This window comes from Delphinapterus leucas, chromosome X, assembly GCF_059928025.1.
Source record: "Delphinapterus leucas isolate spDelLeu-1000000601 "Yukka" chromosome X, BTC_Dleu_Yukka2, whole genome shotgun sequence".
Taxonomy (NCBI): domain Eukaryota; kingdom Metazoa; phylum Chordata; class Mammalia; order Artiodactyla; family Monodontidae; genus Delphinapterus; species Delphinapterus leucas.
In genome coordinates, this window is record NC_143150.1 from 2,058,090 (window position 1) to 2,074,453 (window position 16,364).

A 16,364-nucleotide genomic window follows, 5' to 3' on the forward strand; every position below is an offset into this window, starting at 1 on the left:
TCTGAGGGACGCTCCTCCTTTGCGTCTTTTGAATAGGCTCTTCCTACCCAGCGTAACCACGCAGAGCATCCCTCCTGTCTCCTGTTGGTGGTTTCTCACCCACCCTGCAGGGACTTTGCTATATACACGAGCGTTGCCTCTAGGTTCCTTTAAAACCGAGGAAACAGGACAGCGGCCTGCTCTACGCAGTGCGGCCCCTGACCCTTGCATTTACTCTGTCCTGGAGACCATCCCATCCCTGCAGGGCGAGTGGCCTCATTCTTTTGAATTGCTCTCGTGGTGTCAAAACTTGCACCAACGCTGCTCGTGAGTATCCTCACACCATTCTCGCCAAGTGCAATTGTATTCAAAGAGGAAGACCTAGAGGTAGACTTGCTTTCAGAGGGATGTTGCTGTACACACAGATGCCCCTGGCAGTGTTTGCCAGGCCGGCAAACAGTTCGCTCTTTGCGGAGCCCGGTAGGCACTTGACTCTCCCCATGGGCCAGCCCCCATTCCCTCCCCTGGCTCACCCTGAGCCCTGGCTGCACCAGCACGAACATCAAACTGCCAGGCACCCTCTGGGTTAAGTTTGCCTTAATCGTGAGTGAGGGTATGTATTTTTCCTCGGATCCTCTTGTCACCTTTTCTGTAACTTGCGTTCCTCTTCACCCATCTCTTTCTAGAGGCTCTTGTGTTGCTTGATGTGTGAGAAGGGAAACCTTTGGCTGTGTGTTTCACATAGTTTTCCCAGTTTGTAGTTCGTGGTTTATAATTTTTTACGGTCTTTTTGCTATGTGGAGTTGTTTTTGTTTTTGTCTTTGTCTTAATTTAGTAATCTTTGATGACTTCCTGGTTTTAATTCCCCATCCCTGACAGCAAAAGGCCAAAGAGCCCTTGGGGGTTGTCTATTCCTCTGCCCCCTACTGACCTCCACATCCTGCCCTCCCCAGATACCATGGCCTGGGAGACCATCCTGATGGATACGCTGGAGGACAATATTCCCCGGGCCCGTGCCGGCCACTGTGCTGTAGCCATCAACACCCGCCTGTACATTTGGAGTGGGCGTGACGGCTACCGAAAGGCCTGGAACAACCAGGTCTGCTGCAAGGACCTCTGGTACCTGGAAACGGGTAAGGCCGACCGGAGGAGAGCTGCCATGCCCGTCCCTGAAGTCTCTGCTGCCGCCTTCTCACCAGCGGTGCTCTCTTACAGAAAAGCCACCGCCCCCGGCCCGGGTACAGCTGGTACGAGCCAACACCAACTCCCTGGAGGTGAGCTGGGGGGCTGTGGCAACAGCCGACAGTTATCTTCTGCAGCTCCAGAAATATGACATTCCTGCCACGGCTGCTACTGCCACCTCCCCTACACCCAATCCAGTCCCGTCTGTGCCTGCCAACCCTCCCAAGAGCCCTGCCCCAGCAGCAGCCGCGCCTGCTGTGCAGCCACTGACCCAAGTAGGCATCACGCTCCTGCCCCAGGCTGCCGCCACCACCCCAACCACCACCACCATCCAGGTCCTGCCGACGGTGCCTGGTAGCTCGATCTCCGTGCCTGCCGCAGCCAGGACTCAAGGTGAGCCGGGGGCCGGGCTCTCAAGGGCAAGATCCGGCCCACCAGGGGGTCACGTGCCTGAGTGAGGACCGCTAGACAGACGGCACACCTGGTGGCCATTCGTGCAGGCTTGTGGCCAAGTGGTGGCGGGGGACCTCAGTCCCGACCTTGGAGGCTGTCACTGAGGGTGTCTGGAAGGGCCAGATTTGAAGCACAAGCAGGTCACAGAAGCTGTTCGCCTCTGCCCCTTCTCTTGCCAGGTGTCCCTGCTGTTCTCAAAGTGACCGGTCCTCAGGCTACAACAGGAACCCCATTGGTCACCATGAGGCCTGCCAGCCAGGCTGGGAAAGCCCCCGTCACTGTGACCTCCCTTCCCGCAGGCGTGCGAATGGTCGTGCCTACGCAGAGCGCCCAGGGGACGGTGAGAAGCTCGGGCGGGGCGGGGCTTTCCTGGCGGTCGGTGGTGCGCTGGCGGGATTCGAGTCCCGCTCGTCCTGCACCGTAAAGTGCAGATGAGGCGCCCGCTCGGCACTGACTTCAGAACCGCCCGTCTGACCTCAAGGGCATTTTAAGTGTGTATTTTCTTGTCCTGGAGCCTGAGGGGAGGATCTAGCCAGCTGGGGTTTGACTCAGCCCCATGAGGAGAGAGCTGTATCTGTCTCCGTGGTCTTTAGGAAAGATCCAGAACTACTCGTAACTCTTGCTGCCAGGTTGCTGTGCCTCGTCAGTGGTAGGAGTCCACGTCTGGGGTCAGTAGAGCAGGGCCCAGCAGTCCTGACGCTGAGAGGTGCTGCTTCAGGGCGAGCCAGGCGGGTTCTGGTGAAGGCTGTGGAGCAGGGAGTGTGGTGGCCGCGGGCCTGGCACTCCCTGTGGGCTCACACTCCCTGCGCCCGCTGCAGGTCATCGGCAGCAACCCGCAGATGAGTGGCATGGCGGCGTTGGCAGCCGCGGCTGCCGCCACCCAGAAGATCCCTCCTTCCTCGGCACCCACGGTGCTGAGTGTCCCGGCCGGCACCACCATCGTCAAAACTGTGGCCGTGACGCCTGGCACCACCACCCTCCCAGCCACTGTGAAGGTGGCCTCCTCGCCAGTCATGGTGAGCATCCCTTGGGCCTGGTTCTCAGCCTTGGGGCCGGGGGCTTCTGGGCACTGTGATCAGACAGCGGTCACTCCTTCCGGGCTTTGGACCAACCCGCAGAGGCTGTAGGTCCGTAACTGGTGTTTGCTGTGGGCTGTGGAATAAGCTGACAGCTATAGGGGTGTGGCAGCCTTAGGCTAGACTTGCCGGCCCAGTGTCCTCCCTTGCTTTGCTAGAGGAAAGGTAAACCAAACTGAGCTAGGGACGCACTCACGCATGCACGCATGGGGCAGGGCAGGCTAGAGTTCTGCTGTGTGCGCACCCCCGCCATTCGGGCGCTCTCTGCCCCGCCCACCACTCTTCTCTGCTCCCTCCAGGTGAGCAACCCAGCCACTCGCATGCTGAAGACTGCAGCCGCCCAGGTGGGGACGTCTGTCTCCTCTGCCGCCAACACGTCCACCCGCCCCATCATCACAGTACACAAGTCGGGGACTGTGACAGTGGCCCAGCAAGCACAGGTGGTGACCACAGTGGTGGGTGGGGTCACCAAGACCATCACCCTGGTGAAGAGCCCCATCTCTGTCCCAGGAGGCAGTGCTCTGGTGAGTGATGGGTGCCAGGAGAGCCCAGCCCAGGCCGTGCCCTTGACTGGTCTCTGGATCACTCTTTGTGCTCTATGTCTTCCTTTTCAGATTTCCAATCTGGGCAAAGTGATGTCAGTGGTCCAGACCAAACCAGTTCAGACTTCTGCAGTCACAGGCCAGGCGTCTACAGGCCCGGTGACTCAGATCATCCAGGTGAGCTCGTGGGCTCCAGACTGTGACACAAGCAAGAGTGGGCGCTGGCCTGGGGCTAGAACTCGCATCCCTGGCTAGACATGATCCCATGAGCACTGATGGCACAGAAGGTCCTACTGCTTGGTCCTGTCACCCTCGGTCTTCAGAATACTCTGAGCTGCCTGGGCTGCCAGTGGAGACTAGCCAGACCAGAGTCACTGTTAAAGTTGCCATTCTTCTAAAAAAGGATGGATGGATATATATGGGTATAACTGAATCACTTAGCTGTACACCTGAAACTAGCACAACATTGTAGATCAGCTGTGTTTCAATTAAAAATTAAAAAAAAAAAACATTTCCCATCTTGACAATGATGCCGGTTCACCTCACCCCCTCTTTGCGTGTTTTCCCCTTACAGACCAAAGGGCCCCTGCCAGCTGGGACTATCCTGAAGCTGGTGACATCAGCAGATGGGAAGCCCACCACCATCATCACTACCACGCAGGCCAGCGGGGCAGGGACTAAGCCCACCATCCTGGGCATCAGCAGCGTGTCCCCCAGCACCACCAAGCCCGGCACGACCACTATCATCAAGACCATCCCCATGTCGGCCATCATCACGCAGGCGGGCGCCACGGGTAGGGGCCTCCTCCAGCGTGCTGGTGAGGGACCATGTCAGGAGGGAAAAGGCAGGCAGATGGAGGGCGGGCTGCGACGTGTTTCCATTCTGGTTTTCCCCTCTTTTCCACCCTCTCCCTGCCTTTTCCTTAAGATATGTCGGGAGGTAGCAGGGGTTACGGCTACAGTTGGTACTTCTTTGTTTTAATCAAGGGGCAGCAGGAGTAACTGCTTGAAAGGGGGCCCAAGAGAAACGGGACCCGGCAGCAGGCCCGGGTGGGAGGCCGGCGCTGTCCCTCGTGGCCCAGCCTGAAGCCAGGCTGCCCCCCTCTTCTCCAGGTGTGACCAGCAGTCCCGGCATCAAGTCCCCCATCACCATTATCACCACCAAGGTTATGACTTCCGGAACTGGAGCCCCCGCCAAAATCATCACTGCTGTTCCCAAAATCGCCACTGGCCACGGGCAGCAAGGAGTGACCCAGGTGCGGCGTGCCTGGCCCTCTCCTCACCCCAGGGTCCAGTCCGGGAGCACAGCAGGCCACGTGGGTCTTCCCGTGGGGCCTGGGAGGGCCAGCGCAGGGTCTGGCCAGCCTGCATGTGATGTGAGGCTGCTTTCCTCTGACATCCCAGGTGGTGCTGAAGGGAGCCCCCGGCCAGCCAGGCACCATTCTCCGCACTGTGCCCATGGGCGGCGTCCGCCTGGTCACCCCCGTTACTGTCTCCGCTGTCAAGCCGGCTGTCACCACGTTGGTCGTGAAGGGCACAACAGGTGTGTAGGCTGCGGGGGGAGTGGGGCAGAGTCGGGGTGCGCCCCGGCCCCGCCTGCCCAGGGAGGAAAGCTGCCGGGAAGGCGGTGCCAACAGCGGGCTTCCTCCCACATCCCACCCCCGCCTCCCTCTCTGCCTTCAGGCGTCACGACCCTAGGCACCGTGACAGGCACCGTGTCCACCAGCCTCGCCGGGGCCGGGGGCCACAGCACCAGTGCCTCCCTGGCCACACCCATCACCACCTTGGGCACCATCGCCACCCTCTCGAGCCAAGTGATCAACCCCACTGCCATCACCGTGTCGGCGGCGCAGACCACGCTGACGGCGGCCGGTGGGCTCACCACCCCCACCATCACCATGCAGGTAGGGCAGCCGGGAGAGCACGTGGAAGCGCGGGCCCAGCCTGAGGGTTCCGGTCTCCACGTTGGGGCCATCCTCTCCAGGCTTCCTTCTGCTGCCATGTGCAGCTGGGTCCTTTTTTTCCCTCCTGTGTGTGGCACCCATAGGACGGTTTCCCTGTAGCCACGTAATTGCGATTCTTAGTCACCATTTGATAGCATGTCGTGCTGAGATAATATATTTCAGCCATTTTTAGTTTTTGAGCGTTAGGCTTTTTCTTTCGTGATACTGTAGAGGGTACGACAATTCATTTTGGGGTGCATATAGCATCTTTCTCTTCGTACGTTGTAAGCTGAATTCCTGGTGAAGTGGTGAAGCGTCTGTGGCTGGCCTTGGTACAGCCTGGGGTCAGCAGGGTTCCCAGCCCAGGCCTCGCCCCCGCCCAGCCCCTTCCCAGTCCCTGTGGCCCTTGAGGTGACGCAGTATCTCTTCCTTGGTTCCTGAGAGAGTCAGTTTCTTGGGGTCAGAGGGTGAGCAGGTCCTGGATTTGCCAGCTTTGTTGCTTTAGGAGCCAAGCTGGTGGTCCCAGCCAGCGTAGGGGATGCTGTACTAATTCCCCATCTGGCCTCTCCCCCAGCCTGTCTCCCAGCCTACCCAGGTGACTCTGATCACAGCGCCCAGCGGGGTCGAGGCCCAGCCTGTGCACGACCTCCCCGTGTCCATTCTGGCCTCGCCTACTACAGAACAGCCCACGGCCACGGTCACCATCGCTGACTCAGGCCAGGGTGACGTGCAGCCCGGCACTGTGACACTGGTGTGCTCCAACCCACCCTGCGAGACCCACGAGACGGGCACCACCAACACAGCCACCACCACTGTCGTGGCTAATCTCGGGGGACACCCGCAGCCCACCCAGGTGCAGTTTGTCTGCGACAGACAAGAGGCAGCTGCTTCTCTCGTGAGCTCCACAGTGGGCCAGCAGAACGGCAGTGTGGTTCGCGTCTGTTCCAACCCGCCGTGCGAGACCCACGACACGGGCACCACCAACACGGCCACCACCGCCACCTCCAACATGGCTGGGCAGCACGGCTGCTCCAACCCCCCGTGTGAGACCCACGAGACGGGCACCACCAGCACGGCCACCACCGCCATGTCAGGCATCGGAGCCGGGCAGCGGCGAGACATCCGGTACACCTGTGTGGCAAGCACCGTGCCCGCCGTGGTCCGGGTCGGCATGGCTGCCGGGGCGTCAGAGGGAGCCCAGGGCTCTGTCAAGCCCTCGTGCCAAACCCGCCAGACCGGCGCGACCAGCACCACCATGACTGTGATGGCCACCGGGGCCCCGTGCTCAGCTGGCCCGCTCTTCAGACCAAGCCTGGCCCTGGAGGCTGGTGGCCGTGGCGCCACACTCGTGCAGTTGGGCCCTCTGAGCACCCAGGTCAGGCCTGGTGGTGAGGGTAGCCCCCTAGCTGGCCTGGGCCCGCTGGTATCCGTGGGGCGCCAGCTGGAGGCGCATCACGCCCACACGACGTACACCGCCACCACGGCCCGCTCTACCGTGGGTGCCGGGGAACCCAGTGAGGTGCAGGGGATGCCCGCGCTTGGGTACGAGAGCTCGCCTGGCGCCGCTGTGACTGCGAAGGCCCTGGAGGCACTGCTGTGCTCCTCGGCCACCGTGACGCAGGTCTGCTCCAACCCCCCGTGCGAGACCCACGAGACGGGCACCACCCCTACGCCCACCACCGCCACGTCCACCGGGGGTGCGGGCCAGCCAGAGGGTGGGCAGCAGCCCCCCGCTGGCCGCCCCTGTGAGACGCACCAGACGGCTTCCACCGGTACCACCATGTCAGTCAGCATGGGCGCCCTGCTCCCTGACGCCGCGCCCTCCCACAGAACCCTGGAGTCCGGCTTGGAGGGGGCGGCACCGCCCGCAGTTACCCCCCAGGCTGGAGCTTCATTGCTGGCTCCTTTCCCGACGCAGAGGGTGTGCTCCAACCCACCCTGTGAGACCCACGAGACAGGCACCACGCACACGGCCACCACCGTCACCTCCAACATGAGTTCCAACCAAGGTAGGTGGAGGCGGCCAGCCTGGCACCCGTGCTCCCCGGGGCCCAGACCCCAGGCCCCAGCAAGAGGCCTTCGGTTTGATTCCGCGGAGCTCGGTTTACTAGCCTGGGCGATGGTGTCCCCTGCTGGCAGAGCTGGGTGGAAACCCTGCTGGAGGGGGGCCTGTCATCCCGCTCTCCGCTTGCCCCCCGCAGACCCCCCGCCACCTGCCAGCGACCAGGGAGAGGTGGAGAGCACCCAGGGCGACGGCGTGAACATCCCTGGTTCCAGTCCTATCACGACAACGGTGTCCTCCACGCTGACACGGGCCGTGACCACTGTGACACAGTCCACACCGGTCCCGGGCCCTTCGGTGCCGGTAAGAGCCCCCGGAGGGCCCCCCTCTGTCTGCCTCCCTGCTGCCCACCGCACTTCAGGCCTGCGCTGTTCCAGGATTGGACACCAGGTGTCACTCTCGCTCCAGGCACGCGCCACTCCTGGTTCCTTTTCCAGACCATAGAAGGGCAGCCTCGTGCCTGACAGGGCAGGGCGCAGGAGGCCCCCAGGCTTGGTGGGTGTCTCGTGGGCGCTTTTCTTTCTATAGCTGTTTCCTATGGCTTGTTACTCGGCTGTCGCCTGTAAGAGTGGCGCAGCGGGAGTCTGAGGGCCCCTTTGGCGAGGCGGGGAGACCTCTGTGAGGATGGGGTAAAATTGGCCGGCAGGTCGCGGGTCTCTACTCCTCTTGCCACGCCCCCCACTGCTCAGTGATCTACTGCCCCTGCTCATCAGATGGGGTCGTGGCGGCCCCTGGGGAATGCAAATCCTGGCCCACAGGGAAAGATGAAGGTCTGCCTGGTTCTGGCCTCCCGCTCCTTCTCTCTGACAGGGGCTTCTCTCCCTTTCTAGAAGATCTCATCAGTGACCGAGACTACCCCAGGGGCTCTGACCACCGAAGTCCCCATCCCGGCCACGATAACAGTGACCATAGCCAACACAGAAACTTCTGACATGCCCTTCTCTGCTGTTGACATCCTGCAGCCCCCAGAGGAGCTCCAGGCCTCGCCAGGGCCTCGCCAGCAGCTTCCGCCACGGCAGCTCCTGCAGCCTGCCTCCGCACCCCTGATGGGGGAGTCCGCCGAGGTCCTGTCAGCCTCCCAGGCCCCCGAGCTCCAGGCCGCCGTGGATCTGAGCAGTACAGGGGACCCGTCTTCAGGCCAGGAGCCTGCCAGCTCAGCCGTGGTAGCCACTGTGGTGGTCCAGCCGCCACCGCCCACGCAGTCCGAAGTAGACCAGTTGTCACTTCCCCAAGAGCTGATGGCCGAGGCCCAGGCGGGCACCACCACCCTCATGGTAACGGGGCTCACCCCCGAGGAGCTGGCGGTGACTGCTGCCGCTGAAGCGGCCGCCCAGGCCGCGGCCACAGAGGAAGCCCAGGCCCTGGCCATCCAGGCCGTGCTCCAGGCCGCGCAGCAGGCCGTCATGGGTAGGTGCTGGGGTCACGGTAGGTGGCTTACCCCACTGTCTTTGGTTCAGGGTAGGTGGGAGCCCTGAGGGGAAGACGGACTCCTCGGGAGGAGTGAGGAACCGGGGTTCTGGAGCCTCCCTGCTGGCAGCCCTGGCTGGCGGGCCCCGGTGACAGCCTGGGAAGAGGAGGCTTGTCTCCCGCCAGGGCAGCATGCCGCAGACTTGACCGGGAGGGCAGGCTGACTTGGGCGCCCAGGAAGGAAGCGGGCTTACTCGGGCGGGGGAGGGCACGGTAGAGGTGGGCCGGAGACGAGGTCTGAGAGACAGGCTCTGAGGGCCGGCGCCCACCAGGGCTGCCCCTAGCTCCGGGAGGGCGGTGACCATGGGTAGCCGGGGCTGGGCTGTCCCACCTGCCGCTCCTCCTAAGTAGAAGTCGTCTCCACCTGGAGCAGGCACCGGGGAGCCCATGGACACGTCGGAGGCGGCGGCCGCTGTGACGCAGGCGGAGCTGAGCCACCTGTCGGCCGAGGGCCAGGAGGGCCAGGCTACCACCATCCCCATCGTGCTGACGCAGCAGGAGCTGGCCGCCCTGGTGCAGCAGCAGCAGCTCCAGGAGGCGCAGGCCCAGCAGCAGCAGCACCACCTCCCCACGGAGGCGCTGGCCCCTGCCGACAGCCTCAACGACCCGACCATCGAGAGCAACTGCCTCAACGAGCTGGCCGGGGCTGCGCCCAGCACCGGGGCACTGCTGCCCTCCACAGCCACTGAGAGTGAGTGGGGCGCTGCTCCCCCGGGGAGCTCGCTTGATTGCGGAAGAAAGTCTCGGGGCGGCGGTGGGGGTGGGGGGCGGCGCTGGTCCCGGGCCCCTCCGTGCAGAGGCGGGCGTGTCCTCTAGCCTGCGGGAAGGGCTCCCACGCAAAAGCCAGGTCTCCGGGGCCTTTCCTGTTGATGCCGTCTTTACTCCCAGGCCTGGCTCCGTCCAACACGTTTGTGGCCCCCCAGCCAGTCGTGGTCGCCAGTCCCGCGAAGCTGCAGGCCGCGGCTACCCTGACGGAAGTGGCCAATGGCATCGAGTCCCTGGGCGTAGTGAGTCTGGAGTGACGGGGACTCGGGGGTTGGGGTGCAGCATCTGGGCCCCGAGGGTGGAGGGCCTGATCTCTTCTCCCCTCTCTGACTTGCAGAAGCCAGACCTGCCACCCCCGCCCAGCAAAGCCCCCGTGAAGAAAGAGAACCAGTGGTTTGATGTGGGGGTCATTAAAGGCACCAACGTGATGGTGACACACTATTTCCTGCCACCTGATGACGCTGCTCCGTCGGATGTAAGTGTCCCCGCGAGCTGAGACCCCCGGGTGGGTAGGGATTTATCAAGCTCCCCGGGGGCACGCCTGTCTTAGGGCTGCCTCCTCTCTCTCCCTGTGACCCTTGAAGTGGCTGTGAAGCCCAGCCTTGGCCCACCTTGCCCTGTCCCCGCCTTGTCGTGCAGGGGCTGCCGTGGCTGCCCTTTCCGCGGCCCACCCACCCCACTGTGTGGACCTGCATCGTCCCCAGGGTAGAAAACTCCTCTGCTGGCCCCAGAGCCACGCTCCAGCAGCCCTCTCACGTCAGGCACTTCCGTGTCTCCCTTCCTGTTCACCCGGCCTCTTCCCGCAGGACGACTCGGGCGCGGTGCCCGACTATAACCAGCTGCGCAAGCAGGAGCTGCAGCCTGGCACCGCCTATAAGTTCCGCGTTGCCGGGGTCAACGCCTGTGGCCGGGGGCCCTTCAGCGAGATCTCAGCCTTTAAGACGTGTCTGCCTGGCTTCCCGGGGGCCCCCTGTGCCATTAAAATCAGCAAAGTGAGTCTTGCCCTGGGATCAGCCTCTGTCCTCGGCTGAGTCCGTGCGCTCAGCGCTCTCTTCCGTGCTGGCTGCCGGCGGGGGTGACTCGGGAGGGGGCCCCAAGGTGCGGGCAGAGCCAGCTGGCTCTGCGGTGAGGCTTCTGGTCCTGGCTCTGTCGGCGATGGCCAGGGAGACAGGGGCAAGTTCCTCCCCGTGCCCCTGCCGCCGCCTCCCCCTTTTGACACACTGTGTGCTGTGCTCCACGTGCTCCTTCATCTAATTCTTAAACCCCCGATGAGGACACTGAGGCGCCAAGAGGCTAAAAGACGAGCCACATGCTAGGTGGCAGAGCAGGGCTGGGAAGGCTGCTTGGAGTCCCGTTGGTTTTATCGTGCTGTTGCGTCAGGCTGCCTTCCGGGTGGGGACAGAAGAAGCCATCTCTTTGGAGCTCCTGGAGCTCTGCTCTGAAATAGCTTTGTTGTGTTAGGAGGAAGGGTGAAGTATGAACACTCAGTTCCGGGGGCTTCGAAGCATTCGAGGCCCTCTGTACCCGGGCGGGCGGGGTGGGAATAAGTCACAAGGCTGAAGATGGCCCAGCCTGATCTCTGCCCCCTCGGTTCCAGAGTCCAGATGGCGCTCACCTCACCTGGGAGCCGCCCTCTGTGACCTCTGGGAAGATCATCGAGTACTCGGTGTACCTGGCCATCCAGAGCTCGCAGTCTGGGGGCGAGTCCAAGAGCTCCACCCCGGCGCAGCTGGCCTTCATGCGGGTGTACTGTGGGCCCAGCCCCTCCTGCCTCGTGCAGTCCTCCAGCCTCTCCAACGCCCACATCGACTACACCACCAAGCCCGCCATCATCTTCCGCATCGCTGCCCGCAACGAGAAGGGCTACGGCCCGGCCACGCAGGTCAGGTGGTTGCAAGGTGGGTCTTGTTCGTTGGGCTCCTTTGGGCAGCTCTAGGGAGAGGTTGGGGGGAGGCGGGGAGAAGCCCCGCGAGCGTCGCCGGGACCACCCGGCTCCAAGCTGGACTTGGGGGCTTTATATTCTGGGGCAGGTGATGGCCTAGGGCCCTGGGTAGGTGTCTCGGAGTGGAGGGTTACTCGCCTCATCTGGGGGTGCAGAGGAAACTGCTCGGGGCTGCTGGGGGCGGGAAGGGCTGCCGAGATCGGCAGCAGGAGGCATGGGGTGGGGAGCAGAGGCCTCGGGCTGCTCCGTCAAGAGTTTGCGCGGGGTTGGGGGGGCCACGGGCGTCGTCCCCTCTCTCGTTCCCTCAGCTGCGCCACTGGAGTCGCCTCACCCCCGTTGCTGAGCTGCTCGCTCACTGTTGGCCTCTTTCCTTTCAGAAACCAGTAAGGACAGCTCTGGCGCCAAGCCGGCCAGCAAGCGGCCCATGTCCTCTCCAGAAATGTAAGCGGGGAGTGCCTTTCAAGAGCCTTCTGAGGCCAGGGGTAGGCGGATCCCGGGAGGAAGGGAGCGGTGGGGACAGTAGGGCCCGCCTTCTCCTTAAGCGAGGGGGGCTGCTTAACCGGGCACGACGCCCCGCTAGGGCCCAGCCAGAGCCCCCGATGAGTCCCACTCGCTTCGCCGTGGGGACCCAGCTGACGCTTTTCGCTTTGCCTTTGCCTCCCGTCTTCCCAAGGAAATCGGCTCCAAAGAAATCGAAGGCAGACGGTCAGTGAGAGGCAGCTGCCCTGCGCCTGGCTGCTTCTCCAGATCCCCCTCTGCTTCAGGACCGCCGCCCGCCCGGGCCTGCCCGCCCCGCCCACCCGGCGCTCACTTTGCCCTCACGAGCCGCCACACCGGCTGCCCGTTCTCTCTCCCTCTCTCTCTCCCTCTGTTTTAAAAATAACCTCGAGAAAGCACATTTTACCATTGCTGTGGGGAGGAAGCAGAAGGCAGATGTGGAAGAGCCCCCCTTCCTCTCCCCGCCCAGCGCCTGCCAGGGGACCAAGGCCCCAGGAGTGGGGGGTGGGCGTGGAAGCCGAGGAGAGGTGCCCCCCGGGCCCCTTCCCCCGCCTCCGCACCCTGAACTGGGTGTCTGTCTGGTTCTGTTGCATTTTCTTCCATTAGTGTTTCCCGACACCCGCCCGCCCTTCCGCTTCTCCCACCCCGCCCTGCCTGGCACTCCCATGGGGAGCTGACACGTTTTCTCAGAGGCCTTCGTACACCCACCTCTTTCTCCCTCCCCTGTTCTTTCCCATTTGAAAAAAAGAGAAGAAAGAAAAAGAAAGAGGTGGAGAAGGAACCCCGTGGTGGCCTGAGCAGTGTTCTGTGAAAACCTCCCGACTCCCAATTGGGGCGTAGAGTAGCCGCCCGCGGAGCCTGGCCTCAGCCTCTCTGGGGTGGGGCTGGGGGCCACGTCACCAACTGCTGCGTTGTTGTATTTTTTTTAAGTTGAAGTTGACGGAGTTAACATTTTTATTGTAATTTTAGCCTTAGCGTGTGGGGTTTTGTCCCTTTTTTTTGTTGTTGTTGTTGTTGTTGTTAGCTGTGTACAGAATGTGTATCTTTTTTTCCCCCCCCTTTTTTTTAAACTTTTTTCTCCTTGGCTAAGCCTTGGCAGGGATCTTTCTGGAGGAGAAGCTGGGGCAGCCAGGGTAGGAGAGGCATGGAACCTCCCCTGTGGGCCTGGTGTTTGCTGCCCAGCCCGGTTTTCTCTTTCTGGCCCCTGTCCTCTGCCCCTCTGCCTGTCCCCAGGCCTCTGGGACAAAGGAGGGTGAGCCGTCAAACCTCACTCCCCACGGGCAGTTGCTCCACATCTAGAGGCTTGAGCTTGAGGTCAGTCAGGTTGCTGAGGAGGATGGTGTGGAGGTGGGGGCCGCGGCCTGACGGCCAGTCCTGGGTCCACAGCACTCTCCACGACCCCCAGGCTCGCTCCCCGGCATGACTGCTTAGAGCATCCAACACCCACAACTGCCGCTTCCTGCAGCCGCCCTCTCTCGGCAAAGCTGGTGCATGATGGAGGGGAGCTTGGCCTCAGAGGCAGCCTGGGAGGGCAAGTTGTGTGGTGCCACTGATTCTGTGAATTTACAGTGCAGTCCCCAAGCTGGGCCCGTCCTCCCAGGGCCGGGCTTGGTGGGCTTGGGGCTCTGCTTGGAATGGCTAGTGACAGCTTGCTGCCCCACACCCAAGCTTTAGGCAACGAGTGAGACTTGCAGGCGGGTCGCACAGAAGGATTTGAAACGACCAGCCGGTCTCTTCAAAACCCCTTTCTCTGCCCTGGAGACGCAGCTGTGGCCGGGGGCACCCCAGCCTCTGCAAACCCCCGGCCCTGGCCCACGGCCTCTGGGGCCTCTGATTTGTTGTATTATAGTATATTTCGCTGTGGAGAACGTCATGTTTAGTCACCTTGGAGCCCACCGCCTGGTCCCGTTGTTTCCCCCCATCCCTATTCCCGAGCACCCGTTGATCTCTTGTTTCTGGAAACAGTAAGCTTGTTCATCTAATGTAGAGTAACCCCCGTGACTCAATATTACCATAGTGCGATGTCGTTTTGTGCTATTTTGAACAATTAAAAGACTTTTTTTGAAATAACCATCTGCCGTCTTGCTGTGTCTGGGTTTCCCACAGGAGGCTGCCTGAGGTGGGGAAGTTGGGCCCCACAGGGCTCACCAGAACCCTCAGGGAGCCTCTTGTTCGCGGGGCCTGCCGTGAGCGGGATTCTGCTTCCCCATTGGCTCCCGTGTCTCAAAGTTCTGTGGGCTGTGGCCTTGGCACTGAGCTACACTAGGACCAGGTTGCCCACAGAAGATCCCATGATGGCGGCCAGAGCGCAGGCCACAGGCCAAGGGGCTCCCTGGACACGTGTTGCCGATTCCCTGTGTGGAGACCAGGTCACCTTCCTTCTCCCCAACCAGCGGACAGGGGACTGGGTCCAAGGCCTGGCAGGTCGCCGGCCGAGCACCTGCCACTGAGCGCTCACAGACCCCGGAGAGCCCCCGGGATGTCAGATCCGCAGGAGAGCCCGGCGTCAACCGAGGGGTGGCTCCTCCCGTCTGGTGCTCAGTGGGCGTTGCCCAAGTGACTCCTTGTCTGCCCTTCCTGCACACGGGCCAGGGCCCCCAAGGGGGGGCAGCAGAGCTTCTGTTGAACCAACTGTGACAGTTGCACTGTTGCGGTGGGCTGCTATCGCTAGGGTGGTGCCGTACCCAGGGTAAGACGGGCAGAGGTCGTCCTCAGCGCGGACCAGATGGGAGCTCCGCGGAGCGCGGGGTGAGGCGGCCGAGGCTCAGCACAGCCTCGGTGCCACGCGGGGCAGAGGGGAGCACCTCGCTGCGGGCCCCGCACTCTGACAGGGATCCGGGGGCCCCGCCTCATTCCCCGCTCTTGGCAAGTCGCTCTGGTACCAAAAGCCACCTCCTCCCTCTCTAACCCGCGGACGCGCCACGGTGCCTCGCCCAAGAGGCCTCCCAGAGTGCGCCCCTGTCCCTGGTACTCCCTCCGCTGGAAGCGAGGGGTCTCATGAGTGTGGGGTCCTGTCGGGCCTCCACCACACCGACTCTGACCTGACTCAGAGCCCGGGCGCCTCACAGCTCATGGGGGTTGGCGGGGACAGAGGCCCAGGGAGAGCGGCAGGCACGTGTCCTTCAGGCTAGAGCAGGAGAAGCAACGTGCAGGGGTGGGGGGTGGGGGGATGCGGGGCAGCCGGGGGAGGGGGGGGCCCACCTGGGGGACTCGGGAAAGAAGGGGCCTGTGCAGATCTGCCAGACACATGGTACGCCGCTCTGTGGATGCTCACAGCGTGGGGGGGAGGGGCGCCAGGTTCCTGCTGCCCATCCGTCGTCCCTGTGCTCACTTGCCCGGCTCTCTGGACGGCCAGGGCCATGCTGCTGGTGTCTCCAGCACCGGTCTCAAAATACTGGGCTCCAGCCCCGCACAGGGACGGGAACGCCGCCGGCTCTCACCTCGGGATTGGGACCCAGGGCTGGGGGCCACCCGTAGGAACCTTAGAACCCTCCCCATAGCAAGGCTCCTCCTTGCCCAGGCATGAGGGAGACAGAGTGCCAGGAAAGCAGGGGATCCGCAGGCAGGCGGCTGACACCAGCCCAGCTGGGCCCACGGCTGGGACCCCCCTACGCAGGCACGAGGGAAGGCGGAGGGTGGAGGGGCACAGCAGCCACAGGGCACACCAGCTGCCGGTCCCCCGTGCTGTCCGGACCAGTGCACAGCTGCGGGAGCCGCAGGGGCGCCAGGCCCCTGTCCCAGGGCTGTAGGACACTCCTGGGCTGCTGTCCCTCCTTCCGGAAGACGGGGCGACGGACCCTGAAGGCCAAGCTTCCCTGAGCCCCACTGGGAGCCCAGGGTCCCTGGAACGCCCCCTCCACATAATTCTTCCGTTGGCTGGGCAAGCAGGCGACAGTTCGGCCAGCCTTCCTCAGAGCACCAGACCTAATCAGACAGTCACAGAGCCGTGAAGTGAAAATCAGATACGGGTGCTAGAAGATACACCTGGAGAACTCGGGGGTGTGACGGCGGAGAGGGCCCAGGATGCCCCCTCTTGCCTGGCCTTCGAGCTGCCGTCACTGGGGCGAACAGGTCAGGTGCTGAGGGGCTGGTTCATCAGAGAGGACTTGCCCCGCTGTGGGGCCCAGGTCAGAGGAGCCGAGGCGTTCAGCCAGTTCCAGCTGCTCTCTCCTGCTGCACCTGGGCCCGCGCCCCGCCCTGTCCAGCCCCCTGCTGGACCCCCACCCCACCCCCCGTCCCGGACCTTCCCCCTGCCAGCTCACCCAGCACTTCCCACCGGGAGGATCTTGAGCGGAGGCTGCCCAGCAGAGGGGCTCCGCGGGACTCTGCCGCCCAAAGGTGGGGTGGGCCAAGAGTCGGGGCGCAGCCGGAGGCCGGGGTGGAGTCGCAAGCCGGCCAAGCCACGCCCCCGCTGCGGGCTCTGCCCCCAGGTCCGGGCGGAACCCCGGGGAGGAG

At 63.2% G+C, this 16,364-nt stretch overlaps 1 protein-coding gene across 14 annotated transcripts in view; it reads left to right on the top strand.

The window, feature by feature from the left end:
• HCFC1 (host cell factor C1) overlaps window positions 1-13,979 on the top strand; it is a 23,943-nt gene extending 9,964 nt beyond the window's left edge. For 3 of the 14 annotated variants that reach the window (XM_089903959.1, XM_089903965.1, XM_089903966.1), the window contains exons 7-26: window positions 933-1,112; window positions 1,195-1,554; window positions 1,794-1,954; window positions 2,433-2,630; window positions 2,990-3,214; window positions 3,305-3,409; window positions 3,807-4,050; window positions 4,346-4,488; window positions 4,637-4,775; window positions 4,916-5,136; window positions 5,750-7,184; window positions 7,377-7,540; window positions 8,068-8,644; window positions 9,075-9,395; window positions 9,593-9,711; window positions 9,807-9,944; window positions 10,276-10,461; window positions 11,067-11,367; window positions 11,789-11,852; window positions 12,085-13,979. In XM_089903959.1, the coding sequence (XP_089760085.1) occupies window positions 933-1,112; window positions 1,195-1,554; window positions 1,794-1,954; window positions 2,433-2,630; window positions 2,990-3,214; window positions 3,305-3,409; window positions 3,807-4,050; window positions 4,346-4,488; window positions 4,637-4,775; window positions 4,916-5,136; window positions 5,750-7,184; window positions 7,377-7,540; window positions 8,068-8,644; window positions 9,075-9,395; window positions 9,593-9,711; window positions 9,807-9,944; window positions 10,276-10,461; window positions 11,067-11,367; window positions 11,789-11,852; window positions 12,085-12,124 (5,321 nt within the window). In that variant the 3' untranslated portion in view covers window positions 12,125-13,979. The remainder of the gene's footprint in view (window positions 1-932; window positions 1,113-1,194; window positions 1,555-1,793; window positions 1,955-2,432; window positions 2,631-2,989; window positions 3,215-3,304; window positions 3,410-3,806; window positions 4,051-4,345; window positions 4,489-4,636; window positions 4,776-4,915; window positions 5,137-5,749; window positions 7,185-7,376; window positions 7,541-8,067; window positions 8,645-9,074; window positions 9,396-9,592; window positions 9,712-9,806; window positions 9,945-10,275; window positions 10,462-11,066; window positions 11,368-11,788; window positions 11,853-12,084) is intronic. The other 11 variants (XM_089903961.1, XM_089903962.1, XM_089903960.1 and 8 more) reach the window with 11 other exon arrangements.
• The last annotated feature ends 2,385 nt before the right edge of the window (window positions 13,980-16,364 follow it).